At 37.5% G+C, this 18,283-nt stretch overlaps 7 protein-coding genes across 7 annotated transcripts; 4 read left to right on the top strand and 3 right to left on the bottom strand. All coding sequences in view use genetic code 12, as the record gives it.

The window, feature by feature from the left end:
- Nucleotides 1-256: 256 nt before the first annotated feature.
- CORT_0E05310 (Ypt35 protein) lies at nt 257-763 on the bottom strand (the record flags this gene model as incomplete). The annotated part of the gene is made up of 1 exon (XM_003870197.1): nt 257-763. The coding sequence occupies one exon, from the start codon at nt 761-763 to the stop codon at nt 257-259; it is 507 nt and encodes a 168-aa protein (XP_003870246.1).
- Nucleotides 764-1,000: 237 nt separating this feature from the next.
- On the top strand, nt 1,001-1,549 carry CORT_0E05300 (hypothetical protein; the record flags this gene model as incomplete). The annotated part of the gene is made up of 1 exon (XM_003870196.1): nt 1,001-1,549. The coding sequence occupies one exon, from the start codon at nt 1,001-1,003 to the stop codon at nt 1,547-1,549; it is 549 nt and encodes a 182-aa protein (XP_003870245.1).
- A 161-nt stretch (nt 1,550-1,710) lies between these two features.
- Nucleotides 1,711-4,956, bottom strand: CORT_0E05290 (hypothetical protein; the record flags this gene model as incomplete). The annotated part of the gene is made up of 1 exon (XM_003870195.1): nt 1,711-4,956. The coding sequence occupies one exon, from the start codon at nt 4,954-4,956 to the stop codon at nt 1,711-1,713; it is 3,246 nt and encodes a 1,081-aa protein (XP_003870244.1).
- A 219-nt stretch (nt 4,957-5,175) lies between these two features.
- On the top strand, nt 5,176-7,203 carry CORT_0E05280 (hypothetical protein; the record flags this gene model as incomplete). Its single annotated transcript, XM_003870194.1, has 1 exon — nt 5,176-7,203. The coding sequence occupies one exon, from the start codon at nt 5,176-5,178 to the stop codon at nt 7,201-7,203; it is 2,028 nt and encodes a 675-aa protein (XP_003870243.1).
- A 93-nt stretch (nt 7,204-7,296) lies between these two features.
- CORT_0E05270 (hypothetical protein) lies at nt 7,297-8,223 on the bottom strand (the record flags this gene model as incomplete). The annotated part of the gene is made up of 1 exon (XM_003870193.1): nt 7,297-8,223. The coding sequence occupies one exon, from the start codon at nt 8,221-8,223 to the stop codon at nt 7,297-7,299; it is 927 nt and encodes a 308-aa protein (XP_003870242.1).
- Nucleotides 8,224-9,411: 1,188 nt separating this feature from the next.
- Nucleotides 9,412-12,696, top strand: CORT_0E05260 (Ccc2 copper-transporting P-type ATPase of Golgi; the record flags this gene model as incomplete). The annotated part of the gene is made up of 1 exon (XM_003870192.1): nt 9,412-12,696. The coding sequence occupies one exon, from the start codon at nt 9,412-9,414 to the stop codon at nt 12,694-12,696; it is 3,285 nt and encodes a 1,094-aa protein (XP_003870241.1).
- Nucleotides 12,697-13,538: 842 nt separating this feature from the next.
- Nucleotides 13,539-18,191, top strand: CORT_0E05250 (hypothetical protein; the record flags this gene model as incomplete). The annotated part of the gene is made up of 1 exon (XM_003870191.1): nt 13,539-18,191. The coding sequence occupies one exon, from the start codon at nt 13,539-13,541 to the stop codon at nt 18,189-18,191; it is 4,653 nt and encodes a 1,550-aa protein (XP_003870240.1).
- Between the last annotated feature and the right edge of the window lie 92 nt (nt 18,192-18,283).

Below are 18,283 nucleotides of genomic sequence, written 5' to 3'. Positions count from 1 at the left end.
ACACCTACAGAAACACTACTTTACCTTTTATTTAACCGAGGTTAAATAAGAGCATACATATACACATATACATATACACATGTACACATATTACATTGTCGTAATTTCCTTATCTAATCCATCTTCACAGATAAAATACAAACGCACGCTCTATACTCTTCTTCCTCTTCTTCTTCTTCTTCTTCTTCTTCTTTTGGTTACTTAAGTTGTACAACTTCCGTTTACAAACTACACTATTGCTATATCTTATCAGCCTTTATCCTTTACTATCTAATACAAACTGCTTAACAATTGGTCCGTTTTGTAAAACTGGATCCAACAAAACACTACTCAAAAACCATTGTAATCCTTTTCTTCTATCTTCCAACCAACTTGAACTCATCACTAGTCGTTCAAAACTAAAACTGTTTTTAGGCGGTGGCTTGGGTATTACTATATCTTGTTGTCCTTTATAATATTGTCGTAAATCATTATATAATTGTAATAATTCCAGGTATCGTTTATACAACACAATTGAGGAATAATCTAGATCGTTGATGGTGATTTTAATCTGCCATACAATATATCGGCCTTGTCCACTTGTTGAGCTATTTGTGGCTGTTGTATTTCCTTGAACTAAGTGATGTTCTCCTACTCGTACATCAGTTATGTGACTTTGGTGGTTATGTTGATGTGTTTGTAAGTCTTCTCCAGCATTTAATTCTATAGGTATTGGTAGTACATTGTTCAATTGAGTGACTGAGCTACTTTTCTTTCGACTCATTGCACCTTTGGTTAGCAATGAAAGTTTGATCTTGTGATAGATTCCAATTCCGGAGTATTTTTGGTGATGATGTTTGATCAATCACCATCATCGAAAAATAAAAAATAAAAATAATAAACAAAAATAACCTCACATCACCAACAATTAACTACATACATCATATATATATGTATATATATATATATCATAAGCACTTCAAATAAAGACTTTTTGAATCCCCAAAATCCTTCTTCTGCAATGGATGTAATCAAGCAAAAATACCCAGCTTGGAAAAGACTACTACACAAATGGCAAGCAAGAAGAGACATCCCTTTCCGTCGCAAATTCTTTATTGGTTACGATCTCTATGGCAACACCTATTGGGAATTCACAATTGATGGCAATGTGTCACGTTTACGTCGTAAACTAGAACCTTTCAAACAAGAAATCTTCAAAGTTGATTATTTCAAGACAATACCTCCCCAATGGCTCCAATGGTTAAGAAGAACAAGATTTGATGCGCCAACTTTAGAAGAACTTGTGCAAGATCAATTACGACAACAACGATTGAAAATATTGGCAAAACAGGCAGATGAGAAATGGCAATTGGAGAAGTTGAGATTAGACGAAGAAAACAGGATTAAATTACAACATGAGTTACAAAGGGCTGAAATGGAAAATGCGCCAAAGATAGCTGAAGAGGCTCAAGAATCACAACTGGCTGCTGAGGATACCAATCCTTGGAAACAAGCCGATCAATCTAAAGATGGTGACCCTATTGAATCTGCCACTATAAAACCACGATAAAACCATTCCTCACTCATCATAAAGGCATAAATCTCATTCTACATTCTTTGTATATATATACACACACCTACAAATCTACAACACTACTACAATAGCCACCACTACCCTTCCCCCACTTGTGGAAAAACTTTCAACTCCTACATTTCTTCATTGTTGTTTACTCATTCACTTATTGACGATCCTGAAAGTTTAGCTTCAACTAATTCAACCAATTTATCACTATACTTGTTCAAAAGGTCATCTTGATTGCGTAATAGCATAGCATTAGAATCATCATCTAATATATACCGAACTTCGTTGATTTTACTGAGTAATGTAGCCCTTTCGTGATCTTGTAGTTCTTCAACCCGACTAATTAATTCATTAAATTGGTCCATGCACTTTTCCACTAATGGAATGGTGGGTGCTTGTGAAACATTCTCATCCGTTTTCAAATCAAACGTGGATGATACGGATGAATCAAATGGCAGGATTTGTTGTTTATCTCTGACAAATGGGTCCAGGGTGGCTCTACTAGACGACAAGAGTCGTTTGGGTGGTGAACTTGACGAATTCACCAACGGTTCGTTCAACTTGGATAACAATCCTCCACCATTGACAGCTTGGCTTTGGCTTTGGCTTTGGCTTTGGCTTTGTCTTTGGCTTTGTCTTTTGTTGGCTGTGGTTAATGAACGCGTTGGAGATGATGGACGAGACTTCACCAGTGGTCTAATTGGAGAAACCGATTTTGATCGTGTTGGTGACATGTATGATTTTGGTGAAGCACAAGGACTATTACCACCAGTTTCTTCTTTCCTGCCATTGCGAGATTCGATTCTTTTTAATGTAGCAGCAGTTAATTTCCGAGTTGGTGATTGAGGAATGGGGGAAGAAGATGATGATGATGTTGATAACGCAACTTTTGGTCTAAGTCCAGTCGCTGCTTGTTCCAATTTGTCAATAAGTTTCTCCTTCTTTGGTGGTGAAGAGGAAGATATTACATTTGATGGAACTGCAGAGTTGGGCACTGTTGGTAATATCTTTCTGGCAACTTTTGTATGTACTGGTGATGGCAGATAACCAACTACTTCATCAAACATCTTTCCATTCTCTTCATTTGACACTGTTCTCACTGTTGAAGATACAGTTACACGCCACGAAAATAAGCATCCATCATTACCAATAGTCACAAGCTCTGTGTCTTCATCCCCATCATCAGTATCAGTTTGTATAAGGAAAAAGCCAAGTAATGAATCCAGATGACCCCAACTTACACCCACTGCTTTACCAGTGACATAATCGAACCCTCTGATCGACTTATCCGAAGACCAAACAATCAACAAATTATGGAACCTCTCCATCATTTCCACTTGTAAACTTTCATTTAATTTGTCATTAATCAACTTCATTGATCGTTTAAATTCACAGTTGTTTTCCAAGTCAAATACAAGCAATTGCTTATCACTTGTTGAAACCACTAAATCATGATCAAAAATTGACATTGTAATTGGTGTTGATTTCAATGTTAAAGATTTCACCTTTGTCATCATTAAACTAGGATCAGTTGCGATAGAATGTATGGATATAGTTCTATCAGTTGAACAAACGTATAAAAACCCATTATGGTATATCGCCTTGAGTAAGTTTCCATTATGTACAGGTATAGTTTGTAGTAAATCCCATTTCGAGTCTACTTTAGCAAATATTTGTATCATTCGATCTCTTGAGATACTGCATATTAAATCATATGTATCATGTGTGAAATATACAATTTCATTGATTGTTGACGAATGAGCTTTTATGGTGAATAGTACTTCATTCTGTTCCACAATGAACAATGATCCAAATTTGTAGCCCAAAATGAACAAGTTACCCACTTTCTCTAGTGCAGTGAGACAATCAGCAACAACTTCGGTCTCTGGTGCTTTGAACTGAAATATTTCGGTCAATTCACAAGAGTTTGGATGAAACTGTTCCACCGTACCAGTTTTGGAAAACACTAGATACTCTTTTTCATTGCTTTTCTTGACACCACTGATTTGTCGTATAATAGATGTAGCTAGTGGTTGGTTTCTACCTGATTCTTTGTTCCAAAGCATGATCTCCTCATTCTTTGTTGAATATAGAAGGTAATCTCGTGAAAAGTTTGATAGTTGAACGATTGTGCTACTAGGTGCTTGACTAGTCTCCATTCCAAACACTCCAGATAATTGCTGCTGTAAGCTATTAGATCCTATCGAAGGAGGAGAAGATGCTGGTCTCACATTATTCACCTCGATTGGAGTTAGATCTGCAATGTTGAAACTTTCTAAATTTGTATTCAGATCTCCCAACCAAATCAATTCGTCTTGAAGATCAGCAGCTATTGAACAAAATCCATAATCCGGAGTTTTCAAAGCAACTAGCTTTGGCGGGTCGAAATTCAACTTTAGCAATAACAATTGATTACCATTAGCAATTAAAACAAGTTCATCCTCGTTTATCAAAGTCATATCGATAAAAATCGAATTCATGAAATTACCCAAATGAGCATTTCTTCCTTTCAAAACGACAGGTTTATTGGTATTCCCACTGTCGAATTTCCATAACTTAATGAACCGTAGTCCGATAGTGACAATTGTATTCTCATGCCAAATCACTTTATGAATTATATTTGAACATCGATTACTTGCTTGTAATTGAATATGATTCGAGCCCAATTTCCACACATTTATGCATCCATCATTAACGACTCCTAACGAGCATAGCAATCTTGAGTCAGGTGAAAACACCAAGTTATTGATGCCAAATGTGTGTTCATAAATAGCCATGATGGGGCTTTGTTGTGAATTTGAAGCGAGTGAAAATATTAGGATTCGTGGTTGATAACCCGATTCTCCAATTGCCAATAAACGTTTATTTGGGGAGAGTGTTATGCATTTGATAGATCTTACTTTATCCTTTAGTTTCGATGGTGATGACTGGTTATTGATACCGGGACTTGGACAAACATTGTTATTGAAATTGTCGTCAAATTCATTTGGTGGAAACGAATTTCCGTACATTTCGATAGGTTGACTGGTAATTGGATACCCATATTCATCTCGAATAACTTCCTCCAGTGTACAATCAGTTTTGATCATGTTTAGGTAAGCATTGGCTGAGGAAACACCCAGTTGCAACAGCTGCAATTTGGACTCGTTTGAATTGGCACAAAAGAATCTCTGACTAACAACTGAATTGGTTTCTTTATCAATCTTACAAACAACTACCCCACCGCTTGCTGTGTATGCTACTAGATTGTCTTGTATTGATATTTGTTGTTTGTCTGCTGCAGAAGTGCCTATTATTCGTTTAATTTTGAGTTGGAAATCATGAGGCAGTAGTGATTGCGCCGGGGGCAGTGTCGTTAATATTGAATTATTTCTGCTATTTAGTCTGTCACTCATTTTAGTAGAGTCCTTTGGGACATATAGAAGATGGTTAAGGTGGTAGATTGGTGCCCTCTTGTATTCTTTTGATGTAATCTCCAAATTCTTTTGGAAAAAAGGTAAACAAATCCACTAATGACTTTTGTGTTCTAAAGAAAAGGAATTTGGCATCGTGTAAAAACATCAGGCTAAGACATCTACATCACTCAACAGACACACCAAAGAGCAACACCAAACATGCCACAAGAAATCTCATTGAGTTTAGAAGAGACAAATAAGATACGAACGCAGCTAGAATTACGGCCAATAGAAGAAAAATCGATTTCACACAACAATGTCATTGAGTTATCACTTGAGGAAACCAATAAACTACGACTTTCATTAGGGTTAAAACCTATCCCCATAGAGCCCTCATCAGCAAAGCCAAAGACTATTGACTTTAAGCCGAGCAAGAAAATGGATGATGAACTACTATCTCAGAAACTTGCCAAAGCTAAAGTAGCTTCAGAGAAACGGAAATTGTTAAAGACAACACAAGGAGACGGGGGTGAGGATGATGAAATAGATACTGATAATTGGCTACTGAATATTGGTAAAACTCAATCCACCAAGAAACAAAAGATTGATAAAGTTCCCAGCAAGAAACAGTCCGATTTGATAAATGCTCATATTGGACATAGTGCACAAGAATTGCAAAATTTACGAAATAATGACATCTTAACACTACAGGACACAGAATTATTAAAAGATGATGACGATGATGACGAGGGCGATATCCTTGTTAATGAAGAGTTAGCTGCCAATGCAAAAGTTCAGAAGAATTTGAATGAGAGAAGGGAAGCAGAGATGATCAAGTTCAATGGACGGCATTATAAACGAAACGATGATGACATGGGAGGAGATAATTTGGGTGAAGTGGTGGCCAAAAAGTCGGTCATCATCAAAAACTCCAGCATCAGCTTAAAGAACTCAGAGTCTGGGTCAAACAAGGCAGAATCAGTGCCTCAAAATACAACAAAATTTAGCAACTTTTTTGACGACTTGGAGGAATCACCTGAAGAAAACACAGGTTCACAACCACAAATCAAGATAAAAAAATTAAAGAAAAGGAAACCGCTAGATAGCACAAAAGCTGGCACATCAACAAGAGTTAAAGTTGATGATTTTGAGCAGTTACCGAATATTGACGATTCGGACTATGACTACTTACAAGATAATTTTGTATCCATTTCACACAAGCAGAAACAACAACAGCAAGCAAAACAAAAGATGACTCCGGAGGAGATTGCTCTTGAAATTGTACGAAATAGGAAGGTAGCTATGGAGAGGAAATTGGAAGAAGAATCAATGAGACGTCAGTATCTGACTCCATCAGAAAATTTTGAAAATGTAGAAGATCTTGATACCGTTGGGTTTTTGAATAATTTGGAGGGGAATATCCTAGGTGAAAATACGCACGAACAAGATGCCACAGATGATGACATTTTCGATGCGGCTGAGACAATTGTTAATGAGAAAGACGGACATTGCGATGATGGTAATACCTTAACAGCGCAAGTTAATGGAAATGGTACTACGATGGAGGTAGTGCGAAAAGAATTGAAAGAGAACTCGACCAACGATAGTTCTCAAAAGAGACCTCAGTTACCAAAGAAAACCAATGAAGATATTCGTCCTAAATTCAACACAGGATTAGCTGATACCTTAAAATTCTTAAAATCAAGATCCAATGATAACAGTTTGCAACAACAAACTAACAACTCATCAAGCTCTACTCGTGAAGAACTTTCGAAACAAACTGAACTTTTGAAATTGAAAATTGATATCGAAGAAAGAATACTTCGTGATAAACTAGGCAAGGATAAACATTATATGAAATTATCAAAAGTTGATCGAGAGAAATTTTTCGAAACGGAATTGGATAAACGATTGGCTGAAAAGGGTATCATTGTTGAAGCTACAAAGAATAAGAGATTCAATCAAAGTAATGGGCATAAAAATGGGCTGATTCGAAAAACAATGGCCAATATGAACACAGTCACATCGGGTGATAATAATGACGACAAGTATGCAACTTACAATCCTAAGGTGGAATTGAATTATAAAGATGATGAAGGTAAAGCATTAGACACAAAGCAAGCTTACAAACATTTATCACACAAGTATCATGGCATGACTACTAGTCAAAGATTAGCCAAGAGTAAGAAAAAAGGGGAGAAAGGCAAGGTTGGTGCACCAACCACAAAGGATGAAATTGTAGATTAAATGTCATAGACATGTACTACACTATGGAGTATACATGCAAAAACCCAATGTCAATTTTTTAAAGTTATCCTAGTTATCATAGTAAGTATTAAATCAACTCTTGTCATTGACAAATTCAACGTCACTCGATGTTTCATCAACAATTAACTTGAAAACATCACCTCTAAAATAATGTCCTGCAGGATCCAAATCAAATCTAGCTCTAATAGTATCATCAGTTTCAATCTCAGCAGTCAACAAACCTTCTTTACCAATCAATGGACCAGCAATCACATCACCCATTGGATTAATAATTACACTACCTCCGTTTATCAAATTCTCGCCTTTGGGCCATCCTGCCGGGGTATCCTCTTCGTTAGCCAATGCTGGTTGGAATTGTACAGCACTAACCAAAAAATTTCTCCCTTCATAAGCAAAAGTTCTCATTGAACACCGCCAAATTTCTCTCATATCAACAGTGGGTGCTACCCATACATCAATTCCCTTGGAGTAGTAACATTGTCGTAATAATGGCATATAGTTTTCCCAACATATAGCACCACCAATCCTACCTATCTTACTTTCAATAACTGGAATGGTCGACCCGTCACCTTGACCCCAAACTAATCGTTCACTGGCAGTGGGCATTAATTTACGATGTTTTCCAACGTAGCCCAATTTAGGGTCAATGTAAACTATGGTGCAATACAATGTTGACCCTCCATTTTCAATTACTCCAATAGCAATTGTAGCGTTGATCTGAGTGGAGAAAGTTTCCAAAATTTGCGTTTCTGGACCAGGTATGGTGATTGATTGTTTGAAATAGTTGAGGAATTCTTCTCGACCTGATGGTAATCTGTATCCCAAATGAGAACCAAACGTAGAGCCCTTGGGATACCCACCTAATGTAGCTTCTGGTATGACTAATAAATCGACATTAGCTTGTTTTAATTCTTGTTCATAACTCAAGATCTTATCAAGCGTTTCTTTGGTAGTCTTTTCTGACCCAACTTGTAACGCAGCGAGCACTCTCTTAACCATTGACAGGGGATAAGTAGTGAGGTGTTAGTTAGATTCAGAGTATCTCGTTACCAACAAAAAAGCGAGTATGTCGACTCATAAAGTGGGGGCTTAACTTTACATTAGTAATTGGGGGTCTAAACATTCATAATGTCAAAAACTCACCTGCTGAATGTCGCGACACAGAAGCACGAAGTTCATCAAGGTCAGCGCAAAAAGAGTTTAGCTTTGATTAGATGAAATGTGTCAAAGTAAGATCATTGGCTTCTTGCTAAGGTTTGATCCCCAGGTACTTATTCTGGTGGTGGTGTGCTTTTTTTCTTGGACATGAACCAATCTGAGAGGTTATGGAGTTTAACATTACTTGTGAAAGTAACGGCTCATCTTTGAACAATAAGTTCCCTTTTATTGTCTTTGTATTGGTTAAAAAAGTTTAATATAAAAAATCGGCTTATGTTGAAAGTATAAACGTTACACATAGACACAATGTATATGAAACAATAAAGTATATTCTCAATAGTGTGGTTTGGTTTGATTGTTGATGAATTTTCAACCAATAGGAATTGTGTAAACTGCGTGATATTGTTATATTGTTACTGATGGAAAAGATTAAATTAACAATTAGGTAGTGTACATTTGTTCAGAAAGAAAGTGATGTTTCAAGGTTTGTGTAATATAATTAGCATAGTATTCATCACAGCATAAACAACATGTGGGCTTTTACATCCTGGTAATTAGCATATAACCTTAGAGACCTCGCAGTAGCCTTAAATAAAAGTTAATACGGTTTTCCCATTGGTATATGTTATATGTATGTATATATATATGTATCTCGTGATCTTCCTTAACATTCTGTCAAGAAAGGATTAAAAAAACAATTAATTTTTTTGATTCTTCTGCATTTAATAATAAATTTAGAAATTTAAATTTCTTTAAATCCGAAATTCGTTATTGTTTAAAAAGATTACCAAAGGACTTCATTTCAGAAGGAACTTTAATCTTCAACTGGATTTCACTTTTGAACCTTAGTACAAGATTATCCTACTAGTCAAAAAGCAACACATTGGTTTATCTCTAATTTTTACTTTCTCATAGGATATTACGATCACTCACAAAAAAGAAAAAAATAAAGATTTACCGATCGGATTATAATAGATTAAATTCTACATTCACCGTCAACATTAGATCTACGAGCCCTGAGCCATCACAATGACATCATCCTCAACGGAACCTACAACACATTCACTTGTATCAATTCAAGGTATGACTTGTGGTGCATGTTCTGCAAGTATCACCGAAGCATTGGAAAAACAAGATGGTATTCAGAAGGCATCGATTTCATTAGTCACGGAAGATGGATTGATTACGCATTCAATAGACTATGATCCACAGAATATAGTCACTGTCATTGAAGACTGTGGATTCGATGCCCAGTTACAAAGAAAATCGATTCTTAAACCCAGCCCAGCCACACAATCGGATTTGAAGCAAACTGTACTCGGAATAGTAGGGATGACCTGTGGTGCATGTTCTGCAAGTATCACCGAAGCATTGGAGAATATCACTGGTGTGTCGTATGTTTCCGTGTCGTTGATTACTGAGGAAGCCTTGGTCAAGCATGGCTCTGCAGTAACATCGGATCAATTGAAAGAGGCAATAGAAGATTGTGGATTTGATGTAACCCATGTACGAACAACTGATGTATCTGGGGATAGTAATGATGGACGAAACGGAACTGGAACCGAAGGGACGGAAGAGGATGAGGAAACGTGTTTGAAAATTATGGGACTACATCCTGATATTGATTTAGTAGGTTTCAAATACAATCTTGAAGCATATCTACAGAGTGTTCCGGGAATAAAATCGTTTGATATTTCCTTGCAGAGTCAAGAGGAGGGAGTTGCTGAGGACTTAACAGTACTGCCAAGGACATCAATTGAAGATATGGCTCTTGGTGTCGGCAACGAATTAATCATATCCTATGATCCAGCATCCATAGGTATACGAGATATCGTCGATGGTCTTGACACATTGGAAAACGAAGTCACTTTCGTTGTTGTCAACTCATTAGACCAGTCCTCTGCCACTCAACTCAAATTATTATCCAAGATAAAAGACATCAAGTACTGGTCAAATATCGTTATTCAAAGCCTAATATTTGGTATTCCAATAATAATTCTTGTCCATACTGAAAGAACAAGTATATGGAAGAATACAATGTTGTTCCCTGGGTTGTTCCTAGTTACATTACTTGAAACCGTTCTTGCTACTTATGTCCAATTTCGATTGGGGGCAAAATTCTTACGTAAATTTACTTCATTTGTCAGAAACAACTTTAAAGGTGCATCAATGGATGTTTTGGTATCAATTTCAACCATGGTGACGTATATTTTCTCCATTGTGTCAATTGTGATAAGTGTATGGCAGGGTAATACAGAGAACCCACCAAAAGTTTTGTTTGACACCCTTGTAATGTTGATTACGTTTGTATCATTTGGTAAATTATTGGAAAACAAAGCCAAGGGGGCAACATCCTCAGCATTGTCAAGTTTGTTGTCTTTGACTCCTTCCACTTGTACAATCATCAACAATCCAAGTCAATATTTGAAAGAGGGTGAAACGAAAGAAGATCAACTTCAACAGGATTATCAAACCAGAACAATTAGTATTGATTTGGTACAACCCAATGACATTGAAATTGTATTGCCTGGTGGTAAAGTCCCCGCCGATGGAGTTATTGTTTTCGGTGAATCAGAAATCGATGAAAGTTTAATCACTGGTGAACCATTACCCATCCACAAAAAAAATGCAGATTCAGTAATTGGTGGGTCAATCAATGGACCTCATTTAATTCACATTAGAGTCACCAAAACTGGCAGAAAATCACAATTGCAGCAAATCATCAATTTAGTTAAAGACTCACAAGTGAACAAGGCACCAGTGCAAAGATTTTCTGATTATGTTGCTGCTAGATTTGTTCCGTCGGTTATTATGTTGGCAGTTGTGACATTTACCGTATGGGCAGTCATTTGTTTTACAATGCATATTGATGGTTTGCCAATGATTTTCCGTCAAAATGAAAATGGTAAATTTTTTGTTTGTTTACAATTGGCAATTTCAGTTATTGTTGTTGCTTGTCCATGTGCTTTGGGGTTGGCAGCACCAACTGCAGTTATGGTGGGTACTGGTGTTGGAGCCTTGAATGGTGTCTTGATCAAGGGAGCAGATATCTTGGAAAAGACAACTTCGGTGAATATTATCTTGTTCGACAAGACTGGTACATTAACAACCGGAGAAATGTCAATAGTTAGATCAAAACCAGTACTCGATCAAGATTTTTTCGAGCTTTCTGTTTCTGATTGGTGGAAATTGATTGGTTCAGTGGAGTGTAACTCTGAACATCCAGTCGGAAAAGCATTGACAAAACTGGCTAGATCCTATTGTGGATTAAGCTTTGAAGATGATTCATTTGACACGCTGATTAAAGCCGTCAATATATTGCTTGGAGCTGGTATTGAAGCAAATGTAACCTTGGGATCAGTAGATTACAACGTCCATGTTGGAAATCACAACTTGGTAAAGGAGAAATTCCCTCAATTGTTGCAAGAAATTGACAATGAGGATTTTAGCCCCATAAATACAGTAACCTTTGTGATTATTAATGGAGCCTTCTCTGGATTCATTGAATTATCGGATTCATTAAAGGAAGGTTCACGTGAAGTTATAAACTATTTGAAGGAATCTGAAGGTTACATTATTGGTATGGTGACTGGAGACAATAAAGGGGCTGCTTTGAAAATTGGTAAAGAGGTTGGAATTTCCGAACAAAACATTTACTACGAAGTATCCCCAATACACAAGGACAAAGTTATATCAGATTTAAAATCCAAATTCGGACCTAGTGCCAGTATCGCATTCATTGGAGATGGAATCAATGATGCTCCAGCATTAGCCAAAGCTGATATTGGAATGGCTATAAGTTCAGGAACCGACATTGCCATCGAAAGTGCTGACATTGTCCTTATTGGGGGTCAAAGACGTCAACAAACAGACTTGTATGGAGTCATCAATGCCCTAAAAATATCAACCACTACATTTCAAAGAATTAAAATGAATTTTGTTTGGGCCGTCATTTACAATATCTTTATGTTACCTTTTGCAATGGGATGTTTCTTGCCTTTGAATTTAATGTTACCTCCTGTGGCTGCAAGTATAGCCATGATGGTTAGTTCGCTAAGTGTGGTTATGAATTCCCTCTTGTTGAAATTGTACAAAGCTCCCAAAATTGATCCGGTGGATAAATTTGATTTGGAAATGGCTGTGAATGAAGATGATTTTGATTTGAAGAATGGAACTGCGCAAGAATTTCAAGCTCAGAAAAGAGGAAATAGTAAGTGGAGCTTGCGCTCACTCAAACTGTTGTTTACGAAAAGAAGAGCGAATAGGAGGAATGTTCAGGATTATCAATTAGTTTCAGGAAGTTCGAGGGCGTGAGAAACATTTCGGTGTTTCTTTGGCTAAATTTTTTTGGCGTTGTTGCTTTACATCGAGATGGAGGATTCCAAGATACATTAATAGACCTATTAGCTAGTGTTTTTGGCTTTTACTTTTAATTACATAAGAGTCGTTGACTAATTCTAATTTTTAATTCACGTTGCATTATTTAGTTCCGAAGGGACCGAGATTTAAACCAAATTAGCGTGTTTAGCTTTACGTCTCTTTTAGGTAGACACTCCCTTTTAGAAAATTAAGTTGTCGAATGTGTTAATGTAGCCAATATCTTTCGAAAATGGGGTTTTTCTTATTCTTTATGAAAAGTGTGTCGCAAAAAAATCAAATTTCCTCAAACACCACCGAATTAAAATGGGGAAAGCATTACAAAAAAATCACAACTTAAGACAAGAGATATACTACATTCCAATACCGAAATAGACAATGTCCTAAATATAATTTGGCACAAACTAACACTCCTTTCATCTAATTAAGCGAGGTGCTGATGAACGATAAAATTTGCCGTGATTTTTTCTTGTACGTGAATACTTTTACTACAACGAGTCAACACCCAAACACACCCTTTGAACAATTATGGTTAGCTAAGTTAACCGAAAGCCAAGCTAAAGTTCAAGAATTATCCAACAGACACATGGATCAATTGGAAGCTATAGTATCCAGATAAGGAAAGTGACCTCCCTTCCACTCTATGCAGAAGGGGTTGGATGGAAGTTGTCTATAAAAGGATGGTCAATTATCCTAGAGTTCATGATGTTGCTTTCATTTTTCACGTTACTCCACCCACCAAGCCCTGACCGCATTCAATTAGAGTTCAATTCAGGTAAATGAAGGTTTGCAACTTGTTACTTGTTGCTGCGGTTGCCAATTCGTTGGCAATCAGAACCCCGCAAAATGCGAATGGCAATGATGGTCCAAAGAAGGCTAACCATAGACTTGGATTTAAACAACACAAGGCTATGAGATTGAGAATGCCATTTAAGTCTGCCAATTCTGCTTCTGATCAAGGTGAGCCATCCAATGAATGGAGTGTTGAGCATCAAGCTGATTATGCCATGAAGGCTAAGTTTAAAGATGATTCTGATAACGAAGATGGTGCTCATGTTGATGAATCTGATTTGGGATTGGGTAGCTTGGCCAACATTTTTGTTGATGAAGGTTCCGATCCTACTTTTACTGCCAAGTTTAAATCAGGAGGATTTGGTGATATGTTTTGGCAATTGTTAAGTGTTGGTAAAGATTTGACTATGGAAAAGATTAACATTTTGAAGGATATTTTGGCCATGTTGGATCAAATTAAGAATATCCATGGCAAAGATGCTGAAGAATCTGTTGCTATCAGTGTTGTTGATGGTGATGCTCAAGAATCAATTGGAATTTCGAAAAGAAATGTTGAATCTGCAGATGTTGAAGATTTCAGCAATTTGATTAAGCTTGATAAATTGAAGGGTATTTTCAAGAAGGGTAAAGGGGGAAAAGGTGGTAACGGTGGTTGGAAGAGTAAGTTTGGTAAAGGAAAGCATGAAGATGATGAAGACGATTACGATGACGATGATAATTCCGAATATGATGAGGATGATTGTGAAAATGACGAATATGACAACAGAGATATCAATCAGGGAAAGAAGAAATCTGGGTTCAAATCTGAGAACGGATACAAGAAGGATGGTTCCAACAAGGACAAGAGCTACCGTAATGGCAAAGGATCTAGCTTTAAATATAATAAAGGTCATTCTGATTCTAAATATTGGGAACGTGCTGAAGTTAATGGTGACTTGAATGAACGCGACGTGGATTGTAGCAGATCTAGCCCATCTCGTTCAGGTAGAATTGTTGGTGGTGACAAATTACGTGGTGGTAATAAGGTACATGGACGTCCTGAAGATTGTGATGAAGATTATGATCACGATAGGGATCATGACAAGGATCATGGCAGAAACGACCATGATGATAAAGACCACCACTTTGACAAGGGCCACGGTTGGAAAAATGAAACCGATTCTGGTAGAGACCACGGAAAGAGCGATGGCAAAAATCACGACTGGAAGAATGAAAAAGATCTTGATAGAGACCACCACAATGGCAAAGACCATGACAATGGCCATGGTAAGAATCACGACTGGAACCAAGACGAAGATTGTGATGACCTTGACAATGATCGTCTTGGTAAAAACTGGAACAAGGAAAAAGGTTCCCGCTCAAAAGTATCCAAGAGTGAGGAAGTGCATTTGGCTATGAGAGACTTGAGCAAATTGAAGAAAATGATGGCAGGTAAAAAAGGTACCACTGCTGCGCCAACTACTGTTTCTCCTACCACCGCTACTCCTGAACCTGAACCAACCAAAGAAGAATGTCCTGGAGAAGCAGAAACTGAAGAACCTACTGCAACAGCCACCTCAGCTCAACCAACTCCAACCGGTAAAACGGGCGGTTTGAAATCCAAATTGAAAGGGTTGTTCAACAAGGGAGGAAATGGTAATGGAAAGTTGGGCGGTTTAAAGGCTAAGTTTTCAAAAGGTAAGAAAACCACTTCATCTGTTGCTGCTGTAACAACCACTGTCACTATTGACTGTCCTGAGACTGAAGTCCCAGTTGAAGATGAAGACTGTCCAGAAGAAAAGAAGTTGGTCGATGTTAAAGCTGGCAAAGAAAAACGTGATGAAGCTTCTGATGTTGCCATTGACTCAAAATACTTTGGGTTTGGTGGTAACAAGAATGGAAAGTCAGAAGAAACCAAGCCAGACACGTTTGAAGATGAAGACTGCGATGACGAACAGGAAGAAGAAGGGAAGACTGATGGAAAGCAAAACGGTGGTAAAAAGGATATCAAAAGTAAGTTGAAGGGAAAACTTGGTGGTTTGAAAGGCAAGATGGGCGGTGCTGGAATGAAGGATAAATTAGGAGGATTGAAAAGTAAGATGGGTGGTGCTGGATTGAAGGATAAGCTTGGTGGATTAAAAGGAAAATCTAAGAAAGGTGGAAAAAACCAAGCTTCAGGAGAAGTTGATGACGAAGACTGTGATGACATCTACGACAACGGAAACAACAACTACAAATCAGGAAACAGCAAAAATGGAGGCTTTGGTAAAGGCAAACGTGAAGTAGAAGACAATTTTTTTGATTCAAGTGCTGAATGGTGCTATGATTCAGATTGTGCCGATGATAGCTTTTTCAACGACAAGGAGTTTGCTGCTTCAGGGAGCAATCGTAGAGGGCTGGAACCCCAATTTTTCGCTCAAAGCGTAGTTTCTAAACATGATTTAGTTGAAGATTTGTTGTTGAAGGTTTTTTTACAATTGAAACATTCTGGATTGATTAATGATATCATCAAGATGTCCTTGACCGATGATCTTGTTAGAGAAGCATTGACTGATATCACAATTAAGTTATTGAATGCTGATGTTATCCCCTGGGATGATATCATCCTTGCTATAAAAACTCATGGTCTTGTTCTTGATGTTACCAAATTCACCTTGACTAATCCTGAAGTTAGACAAGGTTTGGCAGCTTTTGTATTAGAACTTATCCCAGGTTTGATTAGAAGTGGTTCGTTGACCGCCCAACAAGTTGTCGAGCAATTGAAGATTGAAAGTCAACCATTACCAAGAAACGGAAAAGACGTGAGAGATCCACGTATCCAGCCATTGGGACCTTTTCCTGATGAAGAATTTCCACATGATCACCATGAAAAGTCTCATTTCAAAACTGTAAAGGGTCACGAGGAGGAGCACCACTATGTCAAAGTCCGTAATGCTACTCATGATCACGAAATTGAACACCATGAGCAAAAGAACAAGGATATTGAAAAGTCGCATCATGAAGCAAACCATTATGGGGATCATGAAGAAGATGATTATGAAAGTAAGCACCACGATTCTGAGAAGGACTACCATGAGGAGTCCAAGAAAGATTCCAGTGTTCAGGAAAAAGATTTCCACGAACTGAAGAAGGATCATCATAAAGAAAACCATCACCAAGATTTGAACACAAATGGTGAATTGCGTGAAGAGCACCATGAAAAGAATAACAAGGAATTAAAGAAGGAAAAGCATGAACAAGAATTCTATGTTGATGAAGATGTTTCTGAAAAACAAAAGAGACATGAGTTGGAACATCATGAAAAAGAGGTTCACAAGAATGAAAAGAATTTGCATGAATTGGATCTTCATGAACAATACGACGAAGGTGATGAGCACCACAAAGTTGATCTTCATGAAAAAAACAAGCATGGTTTAGAAAAGGATCTTTATGAAAAAGATGAACATGAAAAGGATGGAAGTCATGGAAGAGACCACCACCACAAGGATGAGCATGAGTTGACTAAAGACTTTCACGAAAAGGATCTTTCTCAAGTAGATGATGATGCAGATGGTACCCACTATGATAAGAACTTACACGAATTGGATGGTGTTCTGGTTGAAAAGGATCTTCACAAGGATCATGTCCATGAAGTCGAACATAAAAAGAGACATGAAGTTGAACATTTCGAGGAAGATTTTCACAAGAACGTTACTGAACATCATGAACATGATTTCCATGAAGTTGTTGATGGCGACTCAGTACATCATGAAAAGGATAAACATCAAAGTGAGGATCACAGTGTTGAACATGACAAACACTTGGTTAATCATCACGAGGAGGATCACAGTGATTTTGATTATGAAAAGGATTTCCATGATTTGGACGAATTTTTCAAAGAAAAGGACCACCACTCTGACTATTTCCATGAAGTTGATCATAAGAGAAAAAGACATGAATTAGAACATTTTGAGGAGGATTTCCACAAAGATGTCAAGCAACATCATGAAGTTGATCATCATGAAAGTATTGAGGATCCATGGAGTCGTGATGAAAAAGTTCACCATAAAGAGGATGATTTTGCTTTTGGACGTGATAAGCATGCAGTTGATCACCATCAAGAAGACCACACTGAAGATTCGGACTACAGTAAGGACGTACATGAGTTGGATGATGTTTCAAAGGAAAAAGAACACCACAAGGATTTCTACCATGAAGTTGATCATGAACTTACTCGTCGTGATGTTGGTTATGAACATGACAAGGTTTCACAAGGTAAGGATTTGCATGAGTTGGATAAACATTTCAAGCAGAACGATAAGGATCATTTTTCTAAAGATAACCTTTATGGTGGTGAACGTCATTACAAAGAACATTATGAAAAGGAACACCATGAAAAGGAGAATCATGTAACTACACCTGACAGAAACCATTATGAAAAGGAAGAACATGACAGGGAAGAGCATGGTAAAGAAAATCATGAAAAGGGACCTCACGAACATGAAGAGTTTTCAAAAGAGCATGGGAAAACAGTTGACAAGAAGGAATCTAGTGAAAATGCTTTTGGTAAGAAGGAGCATGAATTGAAGGGAGATTTGGGTTTCAAGTATGTTCCAGCCGCTGCTGCCATGAGTGGACCAGTTCAAGCTCCAGGACAGATTATTCCACCTCTTGGAGCTTAGATTAATATCGACCTTTTGTGCAAAAGAGGGTCTTAGACTTCGAATAAAAGCTGAAGAGTTATTATCACTTTCAGTTATTTTTATTATTTTTA

The sequence above is a fragment of the Candida orthopsilosis genome (assembly GCF_000315875.1).
Source record: "Candida orthopsilosis Co 90-125, chromosome 5 draft sequence".
Lineage (NCBI taxonomy): Eukaryota > Fungi > Ascomycota > Pichiomycetes > Serinales > Debaryomycetaceae > Lodderomyces > Lodderomyces orthopsilosis.
This window is presented reverse-complemented; position numbering and strand designations above follow the sequence as displayed.